Raw genomic sequence first — 17,077 nt, forward strand, 5'->3', positions numbered from 1 at the left:
TATTAATGTGAAAATATGTTTAATATTATTTTAGCAGTTTGTTATAGGTAGTTTTTTCTGTAGGTGTTGAAGTGTGACTTAGCGTGTGTGTAAGTGTGGGTTGCATGAGGGTGAGAATGCGTTAAAAATGGCTCTGCGAAACTCTCCCACACCCCACTGAGCTCCCAGCCTGCGCAGCTCGTTCTGTAGCTGCTACACGGCAACAACAAACTTTCGCCTTCTCACCACCCTCTACGTTTTTTCTTTTCTTTGAGCCAAAACTTTCCATTGAAAGTCTGAAGCAGAAGCACAGAGGTGGGTTTCCGTCACTTCAGAGGGCTTACAGCAGCTTCCTGTATGCTGATAGAGTAACAGCAGCCTACTTAGCACTAATTCCACCTGAACTTACCTTCTAGTAAACCAGGTCAGTTTTCTGGCTTAATCTAATACCTGCCATTATGTGGACTTATTCTGTCCTGAAACGTCCCCACATTTTCTGCGTGCACAGATTTAGGTCACCACAATGTGATTAACACAAGTGTCCACATGCAACTCAATGAGCTCTGGCTTAAAACATAAAACCACTAGAGATTGGGGCCCAAAGCCTGTCAGCCACTCATGCAGACAGAAATCTTATGTAATAAAAAAGGGCTTGGTTTATGGCTTTGTAATACCCAGTAGTTCAGGATGCTTCAAGTTCATAGCATGACCTACATTTTATGACTGAGCATGGTGGGACCTTTGCTCCTCCCTGTCTTGTTTGCCTGCAGACACCTCCTGCACGTCTTGTGATTACACGAGTGGCTCAGACGCTCGCATGCTTGCGTTCTGGATTTTCTTCAAGAGGCTGTTGTTTGCCCAAGGTGGTGGACTTGAGTTTCACAGAGCTCCACATTGACTGTGTGCTGTTTTATTTAATTTGAATCGGTAAGTGGAGTTTAAAGAGAACAAGTGGCAGAATCTCTCTGAAACCTTTTAACCTCCCATCGTCATCCGCCTTAGGATATGAAAACACCCGCTGACCTTTTGCTTTCCCTTCTGACCTTACACTCGATGACGTCAAGGCGACTGCCACCCATGCGTCGTTTCTTTTACATGCAAATTCACAAATCAAAATTGACAACTATGATTTATTATGGAGAGAAAGACGACAGCACACTGTTTAGCATGTATACATGCTAAACAATGTTCTAAAAAACATTTTGTTTTCTCTTTTTTTGTCACAGTTTTAAGTTTCAGACTCAACTAAAGGGTTTGACAAACTATCCTGGTATCACGTAAAAAAAGTAATTGTCCTGTAAACTTAATAAGCTGGCCCACATTAGCGCCAGCGACTGCTGGCAATCTTTTGTGATAACTGGGAATAATTTTTACAGGCCTGTAGAGAAATTAAAGTTAAAACACAACAGCCCATTAAGTCAAACAACAGAAGGGTGATTGAATTAAAGTCCAGACTTTGACTAGGTCACGGATAACCTTCAGTTTGTTTTGTGAGTCACGTATAAGTGGACGTGGAAATGTTTTTCAGATTATTTTTCTCTGCCTCACAACCACAGTGCACTTGAGCTAAGAGTCACAAACTGGAGGGTGGAAGTTCAGCTTCAATTGGCTCAGTCTGAGGTTGAAACAATCGGATTAATCGCAATGAATCGATAGTGAAATAATTGTCAACTAATTTAGTAATCAATTATTAACTAGAATACACCGATAAAAGATGCAAATTTGCTGAAAAGAGAAAGATATTAAGATCAGCATTAAGCCAAAACTGTACAAAAATACATAATTTTGTATTTAAGATAAAAAAAATTGCTTCATTTGTAAATATTTTCAACCCAGAACTCCTCAAGACATAGTTTTAGTTTCAGTTGGTTCAAATTCTGTAAAAACTCCTATTAAGTTCCTGTTGTTATCCAATTATCAGTTAATCCAAAAAAAATACTCAACAGATTAACCCTACACTGTTAAGTCAAGCAGAAATGACTGAGCTTTTCACGTTGATGTTAAAAGCATTTTTTAGCTGCAGATGCATTTCTTTGCTACAAAAGATAAAGTGTTCCCTAAAGAAATGCTGTGATGTTACGTTTTAGGCAATAAAATATTGAATTTAATTTATTATACTTTTTATGTATAATGCAAAAAAGTTCAAGTGGTTGAATGTGTAAATTTTTTGTCAGAATTATCCACCATGTTTGACTGTCAGAATGATATATATTTTTTATGAATTATGTTAGTTTTATGCCAGATGTAACTAAAATGTGTCACTTTTCTTTAGTCAGTCCATTTGGGAATGCCGAGATGTTTTCGGCAGAAATGAGACAGTTTGTTTTCTCAAGTGTGCTTTTTGTCTTTAGATGCCATTTTTGCCCAGCTGCTAACTGAGGTTAAGGTCGGCGTAAGGCCTGCGCTGCTTTTGATGTTTCTACAAGGTAAGCCGCATTTTCTTTATTTATTTCAATCAGCTGTGTTTGGTATCAAAACGTGTTTGCCCATGTGAGTCGTTTACAGCTGACAAACATGTTTTTGCAGCACTTAAGCCTCAGACGCAACATGGGGGTAGTTAGTGTGAGAAGAGGCGTCTGTGAAACCTCCCTGGAGTAAGGCTGTCTGGAGGTCACCAGTGTTCCCAGGGGCCCGTTTTCCCCCTGAGGCTCCCAGAGTCACATTCTCAGGCATGTCAGAACCAAAACGTATGTCCCTTTTGAGACGACTTTCCATTACCTACGCAAGTTCTTTAAAATAATCACTTCCAAAGCCATAAGTCACAGAGAGGCCTACCCCCTCACTGCTAAACCTGACAATTATATAAACATGCAAAGTGCAGAACTATTTTTCATTTTATGCAACATTTTAACTCTCTCAGCTACTGTTTTTATTTGTGGCCTTGGGTTTACACACTGGTAATCTATTCATGTCATATACAGCTGTAACCCTGCAGGTAATTGCTCTAAGTGAGTCTAATTGTACAGCAAATATAAATCTCACCTGCTGACCTGCCAAAAGTTGTGTAAAACAAAGAGCAGTTAAATATACTATCAGTCTGTGTGCAGCAATAATTCAAACATACGGCCTATATGCAAGTTCTCAAGGGAGAAAATGTATGAATCTTAGACCCAGGAGTCATGTATAATACCTTACAAAGGCATTCACACATGTAATTTTTTCACATGTTCCCCACAAACTTCATTATATTACAGGTATCAATATGATATAAAGTTTAAATTTTTTTTAGAAAGCTAAAAATGTGCAAAGGGTGGCATGCAATCACACCTATCTCATATCCAGCAAAGCTCAGCCCATCACCTGGCAACCCAAGCAGAGCTCCAGCATGTTTCGTCGGCTGGTTTTACGAGTGTATGCACTTTCTGCATTCTTGTTGGTTGTGCAGGAGGCTCTACTTCTGCTTTTCATAGATGTACGATTGTATATTTGCTCATCTGTTTGCAGCCATTTTTATGTGCAAATGTAAACGCTGAGTCGGGGGTCGTGACCAGCAGCTTATTTGGATTTAAAGTGACAGGCCCAAAAACAACTAATTCTGAAAGTAGATCACAACAGGCAGAACTGACCAGAATAAAATCTCATCATCTAAGAATGATTTTGTGGGGGAAAAAAACGTGTAAAGCCCAACCTAACCTGTTGAAGGTTAGGTTATTGTTGGTTATTGTTCTTTAAAAGAACAATTCATACTGCAGTGAAACATTTAGTCAGCTCTGTATGGCAGAGCTGATGCTCGAGTACAAGTAGAAGATTATTGTAATCTTTTCTGTACTTCACATTTGTATTTTCTGTTCAGTATTGTCTTCAAAAACTCACTTCTAATCTTGGAAAAAAAAGATGATACATTAAACTGTGAAAAAAACAAACAAACATATGCAGTGTAGTTTTATGCTTTGGTGTTGTTGGGCGGAACGATTAAGAGCGCACAGAGTTTTCCACTCTGTCTCCTCTGTAGGCGAGACGATTCTTTGTGTCTTTCTCTCTGTGTGACCTTAGTGGGATGTGCTGGGTGAGAAGCAGAAGAAGCAGAACACTGCGTGAGCTGACGAGCCGCGTAGCACAGCTCCATGGACTGACTCTGACACCTCTCTCTTTTTCTGAGAAAAAGACAAAACAGTTCTTCTGAACGACACACATTCATCTTGTCATACACCAGAAGTCTGGGGAAAGTGCTGGTCAGAAATGCTGGAGTTTCAATTATCTATCTGAATTGTTCTGTCAGGGTGGAATGATAAAGAACTTTAACAGGTTTTAAAAATTAAAAAAACAAAAACAATAATTGAGTCCACAGGTTTGAGTTTATTGTGGATTTTCTCTGATCCACACAGGGTGTAAGAGGTAAATATAAACGTATACCGCCATGAATATTTGAAGAAATTTAACTTTAAGAAATTGTCGAGAAGCCACTCCCTTTGTGGAGCCAATAACCACCTTCTGGCATAAAGTCTGACTGACTACATGACCTCTCTGCTTTAACCCTGGTGGTTTTCACACCCAGGTTTTAAGTATATTCCATACATTTTAAATAAGTTTGAGGCTAGAGCAGGGGTGGGCAATCCTGGTCCTCGAGGGTCGGTGTCCTGCAAGTCTTAGATGTCTCCCTGGTCCAATATACTTGAATCCAACAGCTGAATCACCTCCTCAGTGCAGTCAGGTTCTCCAGAGTCCTGCTAAGGACCTCATTATTTGACTCAGGTGTTGAAGTAGAGACACATCTAAAAGTTGCAGGAAACCGGCCCTTGAGGCCTGGAGTTGTCCACCCCTGTGCTAGTCATTCATGAATCCTAGTATTAGGTTACTTTATTATTAATTTTGTGTATTGCACTAGTTTCACTTCAAACAACCTAAACCATGCTACCTAAAGGCTCAATCTTTGTCTCCTCTGACATAAAGACTTTGTAAAAGTTTTGGTTTGTGCAACTTTCAGCTGAGTTTGAGCTTGTTTCTTGGCGGTACCCTCTCAGTCCAAACATATGCAGGTAGCCTCTTCTACCTGGGAGTGGCTTTAACCAGCTGTTCCCCAACCATCGCCGGCCATATTTGTCTTCATTTGCAGATCCTGGATATTTTCAAGCTTAAGTTTTAATATTTACTCTGGTTTTGTGGTTTATAAGCATCATCGTCTTATTAAAAACAATCAGTTTTGTCCAGTGTGCCCTGACTGTATGATTTTAATACAAGGGGTTAGCATTTGGAGCTTAGCAACCAAACTGGCAGCTCCTCTGCCATCCCATTGTTTCTCTCAGAAAAAAAAAAAGTTTTTGATTTACCTAGAGATGAAAAATACACTTTACTTCTCCAGTCAAACAGGGCCCACTGAATCTAACCAGAACTCACTTTCCATGTCCATCTGCACTATCAGTGCTTTTAAAGCTCCTCTGCTTGGCACAACACTGAAGAAGTCCAGATAAAACAGCTCAAGGGGTCTGGACTGGATCGAGTAGGGCTCAGGATCAGTCATCCATGGGCCTTTAAAGTGCCCTTTAGACTCGTTATGGCTCCCGGGCCAGGAATGCGTTTCTTAAGACTTGCTTGAGTGGTAGTGCAGGATATTGCAACAACAAAAGAACCCGTTCAGCACTTCTGGAGGATGCACGCACCGCTGGTCTACACGTTACTAAACATCAGCAAAAGCAAAGCCAAGTGCTTGTCAGTGAGTGACGATGCAGAGATTTAGGGCATGATTTACATTTTTTGAAGTTTGGGAGGGTTTTATAACAGTAATTCAGTCATTAGTATGAAAGTATAAAAAAAATCACAAGTTCAAGTTTTTCTTTCTGCTATTCCAACCATTTAGTCCTAATCTGAGAAACTGCCTTGTGATAAGAGTTTTTCTTCAGCCGCATAAAGAATAAAGTACTGCAGAGCTGTCCCTCCCCCACCTGTTACTGTGAACTGCCAGTCAGCTGACTGAAAGTTTTCCTGCATTTTTTGCTTCCTCATGAGAAAAACAAATTTGACTGTTTGGAAATATTGCTGAATCTATTTCCACTTGAGTCAATAGAGCTTTTACTTCCTAAAGAGCAACACTCTGCCCCTTCCCCACCTGTTGCTGTGCACTGAAAATTAGCTGACTGAAAGGAAGCTTCTATACAGAAAAATCTGTCTGTTTTGGATTATGTAGTGTTACTTTTATAACACTAGAGTGTTATAATGATTATCGTATTTACTTATTTTAAATAAAAGATTTTTTCCTCTTAAATTTTAGTTTTAATGTTGTGATATGGTGAAACTTTGGTATTTTTTAAATGAAGATTAATATACTGTGAGAATTTCATCCTGGCCCAAGCCTATAACTTGCCTGTAATCAATGTCGTTTAGATAAAATTGTTTTTCTAATAATTCGTTCTGGTTTTATCAGTCTCTACGTTTTTCTAAGAGATTGAGTTTCAGATCTCTCATCTCTTCTGAAATCATGACTCTCCCACTGGTCTTCGGGAGTTTAAAAACACACACTGGGACAGTGAATTACTCTTGGCTGTGGGGAGGATATGTACTGAAGAATGTTTGGCATACACACCTGCTTCATAGAGTCCTTTGAATCCAGGGCCTCTGGCAGTGGAGTCTAGGAGAAAACAGAAAGAGAGGCTTTATTCGCACTTCCTCTGATCTGCAGAATGCTTCAAACCTCTGAAATAAAACACTTGAACTTCTGCGGAGCACCGGCAGCGTTCTGCTCCGACTAGCTGGACTAGTTGTTGATGATAATCTTCCGTTAAATGAACGGATATTGCCAGGCTGGAGTGCTTGGATAGCGGTAATACTGTTTTTATTGTCATAGAGATGAAGGTCAACACAAATATTACCTACATTTGTCTCCCTTGTCTGAGACAATTTGTCTCCATCACAGAGTAGGTAGGTGTCAAGTGGGTATAATCAGTGGGTGGAGAGAGGAATATGCACAGTCTGCTTCCTCACATGATGCTGCTTTGCTTTCAATTACAAACAATTATTTATTTTAGCAACAGGATTTTATTGTTGCTTACTTATGTATGTTTTTTTTTCTGGATATTAATTTACCTTTTCTGCTTTCTGAGCTTATATAACACTATGCGATGTTATAGCTGCACTTTGGTCTAACTGGGACTTCCTCCTTGCTGCCTGGTTTTTATGTTTTTATAACCACCTCGTTATTACTGCAGTGTACCTGTGTTCCCACGGTAATTGTTTTCAATAAATCTAATTTTACAGCCTCATAAAAGCTCATCTTGAGCAGAAATGAATTAGTCATTTCACATCTCCCAAAATGTCCACTAACTCCCTCACATGTCATTGTTTGTGACGTACCACAGGGGTCAGTGTTGGACTTATTTATTTTGTGAACAAACAAGTACAGTCTTTAATCATCTATGTTTTTTAAAAATATTTTCTCAAAACAGCACTAATATTTCTACATGGTAAATCGTAGATTTCCTTCCATTCTTTGTTTTTTCTAATATAAAAGTCGGTTATAAATTAAACAATGCAATACATCTGTTTTTATAAACCTGCTTGCGGGATTATTGCTATTATCACTTTTTGATTGCGACTATAGTTTACAAATAAACTTGAACTATAATATTTTCAAAAGACACAGTGATTTATTGAGGTTTTATTCACAGAGAATACAAAAGTTGAACATTTTTAGGTAATAATGGTTGTGATAGATCAGTTTCTGTGTGAATGTGGACTTGTACATGTGTAATAGAGGATTGCGTTAATATTTATGCAATATGCAACAGAGATCAGATGAATAAATAAAAACTTCCGCTACTTTCTGAGTAAGTTGTATGCTTAACTGATAATATGAGATTATCCATATGTGTTTCATATAGTGGAGCAGCAGCAAAAGCTTGAATCAGTGGACTGAAGTTGTATGAAAAGATTTTTTAAAGAGTAATCACATGGCATCGCTGACGGTGACACATATACAGAAGCTGGTGACATTAATCTGGAAGTTGTGATAAGATCTTCACGTCACTGATAAACATCACTGCTGCTACTCCTTCTGCAGCCAGACTTTGTGGCGTGTTTTGTCTGGTCTGCACTTTGGTCACATGATTAAGGCACGGATGACAAAATATTTTCCCTAATTCAAGAAGAAAAAAATGTCTAAATTTGTGTGAGCCAAAAACTTAAAGTTTTTAAAGCATAGTTTATAACCATAACTTCCAAATATGCTAATTTTCGTCAAGCAGTACACGAGTTTCATCAGTGGAGACTCAAGCAAAGAAATTTAATCAGAGCTAAAACCAACAATGTGGAGGAACCAGTTGCCTTTCGGGACTGCAGGAAGACACCGGCAGAAAAGACAGATCTGCTTTTTATCTGCGTTAAAAGAAGGACTTGAAGAAAAACAAGGGTCAGCTGTTGGTTTCAGTTCTTACAGTCTTTGTTTTTAATTGGATCAGTAATTAAAAAGTGAACTGAAAAGCATAAAACTTTAATTATATCAAACTGAAATGTACAGTTACCACGTAGGCACTACCAGAGTGGTTAACACAATGTGCTCATAAGATAATCATCTCTTCAAAGTAAAAAAAAAAGTGTCTTTTAGAACTAGAAAAGCTCTTTCAACTAAAAGTACTCTCTCAAGTAACATCTATTGTGTCTTTTTTGAATATTGAGCAAGTTATTATGTGTGAAATTATCTGGATAATCTCAAAATCAGTGGTTTAGATGTCAGGATTAAACTGAAAAGGCCAGAGTAGGAGGTTGGGTGACTAAGTTGGTAAAGCAGGTGCACAATGTTCAGAGTCTTTAACGCCATTATCCTGCGTTCAATTCCCGTTCCCTCTTTTCCTTTCAACTTACACTTCAAAATATCCTTCTTTTTAAAATCTGATTTTGTGTGTTTCTTTGAAACTGATGGGGCTGATGAAAACAAAGCCAGGCTCTGGAGATTTAAAGTTGTTTCTACTTCAGCGACTTGTAAATTTAGAACCGGAGGCTTTCAACCCTGCTCTGTGTCTTCCTGTGACCTGGAAACAAAGCCTTCCACTTTGCACATTCTTCTCCACACCCCTCCGTAAACCTAGCGGAGGAGCTGCGGGGAAGGTGAACAATAAACAATACACTATTAATAACCTGAGTTTAATAAGAAAAGCTGTGTGCCTTCCCATGTCCCTTCTCTGGGGTTGCACACACAATAGAGACTTTCTGCTTTGGTCTAGTAGGAGCCATTCCTCAGATTTCTGTGAAGTGGCACTTTGCACATAAAAGAGTAATACTGGCACAGCTTTGTAGCACTCCAACACTTTAAAACAAATCTGCTCTGAAGTTGTAGAAAATGATTAGAATCAGAAATAGAAACCACAGTAGGTCTAGCATAAAGATGTGGTTTCCAAACCTTTTGGCTTTCAAAATAAGAGTAGAAAAGAGTCAAACTCTTTCAGATAATAATAAGATATACATAATAGAGAGGTTTCTCTACCTGCTGCTACGCACTGCTAGTCAGCTGCACCTTCTGTCTCTGATAAGAAAGAAAGATTTGTCTTTGGAGAAAAAAACGAAACAAAATCATGATGCAGGGACTCCAATTTCCAGCCATCGATCTGATTAACGTGGAAGTTGGGCAATACTATTAGAGCTGTAATTATAAATGTATTAGTTTAACAGTACGTACAATTGTAGATGTTCTCGTTTAAATAATTAAATCATGTTTATTTAAATGTTCTGAAACCTCGATGTTTTCATTCAAACTTAATATTTTCTGGGAGCTCACACTGGTCCATAAACAACAAACAGCAGTAATTAGTTTATTGTTTTCATCTGTTCAAAAGTACAGTTTTTGTTTTAATCTTTTATACATTTTATTAGATAAATATGCTTTTAGTATGACTTCTTTTTGTTATTTAGTTTGGCTTGTAAAGAAGATGTTCAGACCTCATTTATTGATTTGTTATTCTAAGTTTGGGAACCACTGATGGGTATTAACACACGACTCGTACGGTAGTTTCAGGGTGAAGGGACTGTGTTTACAGAGCAGGCTTATTTTCTTACAATAAAATAATTGCCCTTCTGATCAGTTGTACATAATAAAACCAATTATTGTATTCCCAACGCCCAACAATACCGCAATTGAGTCAGTTACTGAAAATAAAGTTAGTCAATGTTTCAAAGTTACAGTTCAAAATGCTGAAATTTCTAAAGTCCTACATCCATCAATATTCTTTAAAAAATTAATTACAGCTAACAAGTCACTTGGTAAAATTTAAGATAGAAAAAAGTGCTAATATTCTTTTAAAAAAGGGACTTGAAGATAAATATATTGGGTCATTATTTAGCAGATTAAGATGTGTTGTATATTACATTTTCAAAAGGATAGTGATAAATATGTTATATTCCAGTTACTGCAGTGGCAATTATTGGGAATGTTACATATTTTTGTTTCAATTACATGCATAAGTATTATACTATTCTACTTCAGGTTATCATACTATGAAAATACCAATATTTGCCCATTCCAGATAAGACTAAACTATCAGAATAATTAAAGGTCACATTTGAAACCAGTTGTAAACAATGATGTAATGCATTACAATAAAACAACTGAAGATAGGTTGCTGTTTTTCTTTTTTTTTTTGTGCCAACATAGAGAAATATAAATGAACATAAAGCATCTCTTTGTCACCAGCTAAGCACGTTTTGAGTAGAAAAATCACAATTTTCTGTCATAACCGAGGCTAGGAATACTAATGTGCACAGCTAAAACAATTGTCTAAAATGTCACGAAAATACTCAACATGGACTTCAAAGTAAACATAAGTGGCCGTATTAGATAAGTTTTAGGTATTAATAGAAGAAGATAACCCTCAGTTCTTGCATCATGTGATATAAATGCTGGAATTTGCCAGAAAATCTTGATTATCGTTTTCTGGAGGTTAAGAGCTCCACCACTATTGAATAAAAACTCATTTCTAAAAAGACCCTGTGGTAGTATAGTCATTTATGTCTTTAAAAAAATGCAGGTTTTTAAAGCACATATTATGATTGTCTTTACATAACTTTAACAAAACGACAGGTATTTCTGCGCAGTAAACATACCCAACTGATGCCCCGTATGGTCGGTTTCTCCACTGAGTAGCGGTGAGGAAACACTTGGTAATTATGAGTCCGAAACAGATGCATCTTGTGTCAGATCAAAACAACCGAAGAACAAGTTTCCCAGTCGGAGGAACCTCGCACGTCCTCGGCATGTCCACGCATTATTCACGGCACGCAGCTGACCGCCCGCTCATTTCTGCACAGCTGCCGCTCAGCACCGCAGAGACGCTGCCTGCGCATTTTGAGTCAGAAATCCCGAGCAGACCGTGTTCCTGCCGTCCCAACGCATCCAGAACTCAGAGCTTCCAGGACGTGCCTGCCTCTGTCAGGAAGGGCTGCGTAATGTTCAGCCATCCCGAGCGGCACAGGCGCACTTCTGCGCAGGCGTGCGTGTGCGCGCGCTCTGTGGACCGACGGCTCCGTCAGAGAGGCGGCCTCCCTCTGGCAGCTTTACCACCTCATTAACGGAGTTGGATTTATCTGCTCTGACATATTTGGACTGGATGCGGGCAGGTGCTGCGTGCCGTCCTTTAGAAACATGAGTGCGTCTTGGTGAATTAAAATACGTTCAACAAATTTATTTCATCATTGCCATGGGTGTCACTAATATAACTTATGTATTTGAAGCGTTTATTTGGTTAATTTTGACCAACCCAAACTAACAAAAGTAAACATGTCACATCGGACGAATATTAAATAAATTATAATACAGAAACACTATAAAACTGCTGCTGACTTGACGGCAAAAGTGGATAGAATGCCCCCAAAATATACTAAATAAGTGTAGCACTACTTACACATATTTTTACTTGAGTAAATGTAAGTAGTTACTCAATATGAGCGAAAAAGTATTTGGTAAAAAGGCTACTCAGATCAAAACATCAGTCATTTGAAATTACACCGTCAGTTGGACAAACATATAAATATATGTGGACATTTTGGTAGTTTAAAGGTCAAAATGAAAATAATTCAGACAAAATGATGTTATTTACAAAATAAAATAAAACAAAACAAACAATATATAAACTTATAAAATGTTAAAAACTGCAGGTGTGTGTCTGTGTCTATTGAATTATTGGTTAAAACAATCTTGTTAATCATTTATTGAAACTATTCACAGTGGTAGAGTGGCAAATATTTTACTCAAGTGATACTTCACAATAAAATCCCCTACGTAAAAGTAAAAAGAACTATACACAGTAAAAATACCCCTAAATGTATTTTTGGTTACTTCAGTAACTTTTTGTAAATGTAACTAGTTACTACCTAACTCTCTTTGACAGTTATCCATATCCATTCACTGACACTCTTCAGAGGATAAGGCGCCAAAGGTAATCAACAATAGCGTTTTTGCTAAGGGATTTATTGGCAACTGCCCAGGGCAGCAACAGAAAGGGGTTGGAGCAGGAAACTTATTCAGTTGTGCCATGAAATATTTTTCAGGTGATATTTTGCATGTGCTGACACATTTTGAATAGGCACTCATGGTTTGATGCTGAGAAAAGCAAAACTACTTCTGTGGATCGGAGGAGACTGTTTGTGTTCCTGTCTCAAAACGTTTTAATTCAAAGTTGAGTGGAAGGAAAAAGTAACAGAAGAAAAAGTGAAATCTGCTTAAAAATGCTGTAACATTAAAATTATAAATATGTTACTTTGTATGTGCAACTGTTTTGATTTTAAGTCTGTCTCACGTGAATTAAATTGCTCATAGTACATATTGTGAAGCTAAACTTGGCTCTGCAGTCACTTATAGCTGTTCCTATTCTTTAACAGTCAGTCAGAATAAACTGAAGCACTCTGTTCTCTGCAGGTATGGCAAGGTTTAGTTTGTTCAGATCAGAAGCAAGCTGCAGAACTGTGTGGAGGCGTACTTATCAGGTCAACCAGCTGTCGGACTCAGCCTGGCCTGAACAGGAGCAGATAAACAGCAGAACAGCTTTTAAAGTTTTCTATCCACTTCTCAGTCTCACTGTGTTTGTCTTTAGCGCAGGTGTTACACTGTGACATCCATGTCCCTGCTTTATGGGATCGTAATATTTGTAGTAGAAGTTCAGCTGCACTATTAAAAATTAATTTTGGAGGGTATTAACTTTAAGATAAACATCAAGCATGTTTGAAAGGCTTAGCAAAGGTTACATTCTACTTTACTTTGGACAGAAATGCTCTCCATGAAATGCACTAAGGATTCATTCAAGCGACTGTTATGCTATAACAGTGCTATACTGTAAACCTCATAGGCATGGTGAGTTTTTATGAAATGCACAGCTGTGACATTTGTAAAACAAATGTAAAAAGTTTATCACTGTTCCTGCAGGGGTATAAGTTGGTAAGGAGGTCCTTGGTTCAGATTAGCATGTCCTCCAAGTACGACTTTCTTCAAAAACATGATTGTAATTAGTCTATCTATTGCTCTGAAGTATGAGTTTCCATTTGCATGGTTGTTTGTGTATCCCGCCCATTTACCACTTAGTTACCGGCAGCGGCAGGCACCAGTATCACAATTTGTTGTTTTACCAGTGTGTATCAAATTACTTACTTCACCGATCTCTGGTGTGCGCCGTCTTGGCGGGGAACAGATGGACTTTACCAAGTTTTCCATGGAAAAGACAACTTGACTCTAATATCTGGAAAGCAGGAAAGCAAAGTACTAATGTTTCAATAATTATTTCAATAATTCAATTCAAACAGTGGAGTTTATATTCAATATAGAGAATATTTCAAACACTTATTGTTGTCAGTTCTGGTGATCATGGCTCTAACAGAAGCCAAACCACTTGAATCAGGTGTCTCTCATATTTCTCTTGAGAAGACTCCACAGATCATTTGTGGCATTAGATCAATCAGTCAATCAAATGTGTTGATGCCTTCATCGCTGAACAAGATATTGGTGCTTCTGGCAGTGAGGATAGGTGCCAAGTGCTGGAAAATTAAATCGGCGTTTTCATGAAGCCTGTCAGCAGAGGGAAACGAAGTGCTCTGAAACTTCCTGATACAGGGATTTGCTGACTTTGTACTCGATGAAACATCGCTTCCCAAATCGCCGTCGACGGCTGAAGCTCTGATTTCTTTGCCTCTCTGCTCTTGATGAAAAGCAAAATATATTGCATCTTAAAGTGGACTTTGTACAACTGAGCAACCATTCAGCCCTTTATAGCACAGGAAATTCGCTTTGGATACATTTAAGGAATTGAATAGTTTTAACCCAAGTTATGCACTGCAGTTGACTCCAGCTCATACCTTATAAAGTAATGTATTTTACCTTGATATTCTTCCTTTTACTTAAGGTTATAGTTATCCCTGTTTGTTTGGCACTGTTTTTTTCCTTCCAAAAAATTTTCAAAGTGCTTGCATACAGTAATATGTACAAAACCAGCTGCTTTAGCAATAATTTGTGGCTTACCTGCCTTGTGGAGTTGTTGAATATCTTTTAGACAACTGATGAGTCAGCAGTCTTCTTAATGATTGTGTAATCCAACATAACAGAACAAATTGTTGTTAACTTTTAAACATAACCGTCGACATAAATAGATTGTCACCAATGAGTTTTTCCGAGTTTCACTTGTTGAACTGAAATATTCAAACAAATAAACTTTTTGATGACATTCGATTGCACTGCGATGCACCAGCTTAAGTCTACAAATTTGTAAACAACGAAGGAGAACCTTCTGTCATTTTATTTTCCTTGCACTGGATCATAGTCAACTCTGTCTTGCAGGCTGTTATGCAAAGATTGTTTAAATCCCTGCCATTGTTCCAGAGCGGGGCTGCCCTTCCTGCGCTGACCTCAGAGGCAGTTCAGTTTGCCAAGGTTTTCCACAAGGCGCTCAGTCACAAGAACATCCATTCTGTCCTGCTTTTCTGTGCGTGGGTCTGCGCTTTCCCCTCCTGGTTAGATGTAGGAGGGCAGCATATCCAAACAGCCTCTATTGTTTATGTTATTAAAAACTACAGCACCTGTTGCTCACCTCAGCACTTTTCTCTTTCCCTCCAGAAGCATTAATCCATTAGCGTGTGGTGGGTGAAGGATAGCTTTGAAAACGTGCAGAAATCATCTTGATTTCTTTTACAGCCTTTTTTTTTAAGACTAAATGTATTAGAATCCACACTAAAGGATGGCTATAAACATTAACATGCAAGAAAAGGTATCCTCTTACAATGCTTAGACCTTTGAGGAGTCACTAAGATGCCCTAGCAGCTTACCCAAAATGCAGAAATCAAATAGAAAAGTGTTTACATAGTTGAAAATGTCTGTGCTGTGACTAAACCTGTCTATCCCTCTTAAATGTCTTGCAGGAGCTCTGTAATGTCACATTACGTAAGCTAACGAAAAGGGATTTCTTCTTGTGCTGGTGATAGAGTCTGAGTTGATAAGAAAAGACATAGAATAATTTGATGGTGTCTGAAGTCTAGTCTGATTTCCATGCAGCTCTTGCTTTATAAAGTAATGTCTGCTTTAAGTGACTCAAACAGAAAAGATCTGGATCCAAAACAAGCTCTGTGTAGGAAAGTAATCTGTGTTTGATGGCGATAATAATAGAAGAGAAAAACAGAAACTTTCCTTGAAGGTAAATGATTTCTGGGTTTGGGGTTGGTATGAAATCTTAATTATGAAGCAGCAAAATTAAATTGTGGCTTTTGACCTACTAAGCAGTTTAGTGATGTAAAGTTTGTAATGCTTTGCTTCCCAGAAAACTTTTTTCTAAATACATGGCGCCCTCTATTGAGAACTCCGATGTTTTGCAGTTTGCGTAGAAAAAAAAGAACATTTAAAGACAATCTGTGTGTATGCAGAATACTAAATATTTTTGCATTGGTGTTAAATTACGCGTGTGTTTAATCTAAAGCATGTTATTTGCTTTTATGCTTTATTCACACTGAAACGTTTCAGATGATCAAACAAACTGTAATACTTGTAAATATGACTGTTGGCTCTTCCTCAGATCCTCCTGTGTTTGGTGTCATTTCTACGTAAATCTTAATTTACGGCTTTGATTTCTGAAACAAGCTTTTATGTGAAAGTGAACGGCAGGTGTTTTGGGGAAGATGCACGTCTACGATTTATGTTGTATCAATTTCTGCTGATCAGAGGTCAGAATCTATCTGTAAACGTCTGTTGCTGAAAATGTGCTATATAAATAAAATTACCTTATCTGATGTATTAGATCACTCTGTTGTGGACATGCTTTGTACTAACAGGGATGTGGCCCTTTAAGTGCATGAAGGAGTTATTATGAAAGTGTCTTAACATTGTGCAGAAAACAAAGTTAGCCTGCTTAATGCCAACACTTCCTGTACTGACATCAAATTTCTTGATAAAGTTGAACTGGATCACTTTTGTCAGCTAAATGATAGATAAGAGAAAGAAGAGAAAATCCTGGTCCACACATAACTTCTTTTTTATAGGTTGTCTTACATCCCCAGGAGTCCCAAAGCTTTAGAAATGGCTTTGCAATCATGTCTATGCTGACAGATCTCGGTTTCCTGTCTGTTCTTTAGTTTTTGTTTTGATTGGATCTGATGTTTTGCTCTCTGAGATTTTTTTCTTTGCCCACCTCCTGTTGTCAGACAGGTTCTACTGAAGTGGTTTCCTGATTCTACAGGTTTTGCAATCTCAATGCAGTTCTTTTCTAAAAATGTGAGGGTGATTTATAAATGGGTTTATTTGAAAACTTATATTTGAAAACTAATCTTCTTCTGCGGTTAAAACGTGATGATCTGAAGCATTTATTTGAGGTTAAAAAAAGAAGAAATTTGTGAGGTATTGAATACTTCTTTTAAAATTATGTATGTATTAATAGAATTGATTGAATTAGATGTCAGATTCATATGTTGGATATTTATAGTTGCGTTCTTTGATTAAGCACATAGTTTTGTCTGCTATCTGAGCCAATGTTTATTTCTCTCTTTCTCTTTCCATTTATTTTTGTGAGCCTGTGTTTCTATTTAAGTCCTTCGGGAATGGGAGTGGGATTTCCTGCAACACATCTACGCCCATGGAATGTACTTTGCCAACTATCTTTGTTGAGCACACACACACACACACACACACACACACACACACACACACACACACACA

At 37.9% G+C, this 17,077-nt stretch overlaps 1 protein-coding gene across 3 annotated transcripts in view; it reads right to left on the reverse strand.

Annotated features, from left to right (window-relative positions):
• Positions 1-17,077, reverse strand: part of rapgef3 (Rap guanine nucleotide exchange factor (GEF) 3) — a 33,056-nt gene that overhangs the window by 15,250 nt on the left and 729 nt on the right. Inside the window, exons 2-3 of one of the 3 annotated variants that reach the window (XM_007553637.2) lie at positions 13,538-13,625; positions 6,497-6,541 (exon numbers count right to left, since the gene is read on the reverse strand). In XM_007553637.2, coding sequence (XP_007553699.1) covers positions 6,497-6,541; positions 13,538-13,600 — 108 coding nt within the window. In that variant the 5' untranslated portion in view covers positions 13,601-13,625. Of the gene's footprint in view, positions 1-6,496; positions 6,542-11,001; positions 11,386-13,537; positions 13,626-17,077 lie in introns of those variants that run through there. The other 2 variants (XM_007553635.2, XM_007553636.2) reach the window with 2 other exon arrangements.

The sequence above is a fragment of the Poecilia formosa genome, unplaced genomic scaffold, assembly GCF_000485575.1.
Source record: "Poecilia formosa unplaced genomic scaffold, Poecilia_formosa-5.1.2 Scaffold57, whole genome shotgun sequence".
Classification (NCBI taxonomy): Eukaryota; Metazoa; Chordata; class Actinopteri; order Cyprinodontiformes; family Poeciliidae; genus Poecilia; species Poecilia formosa.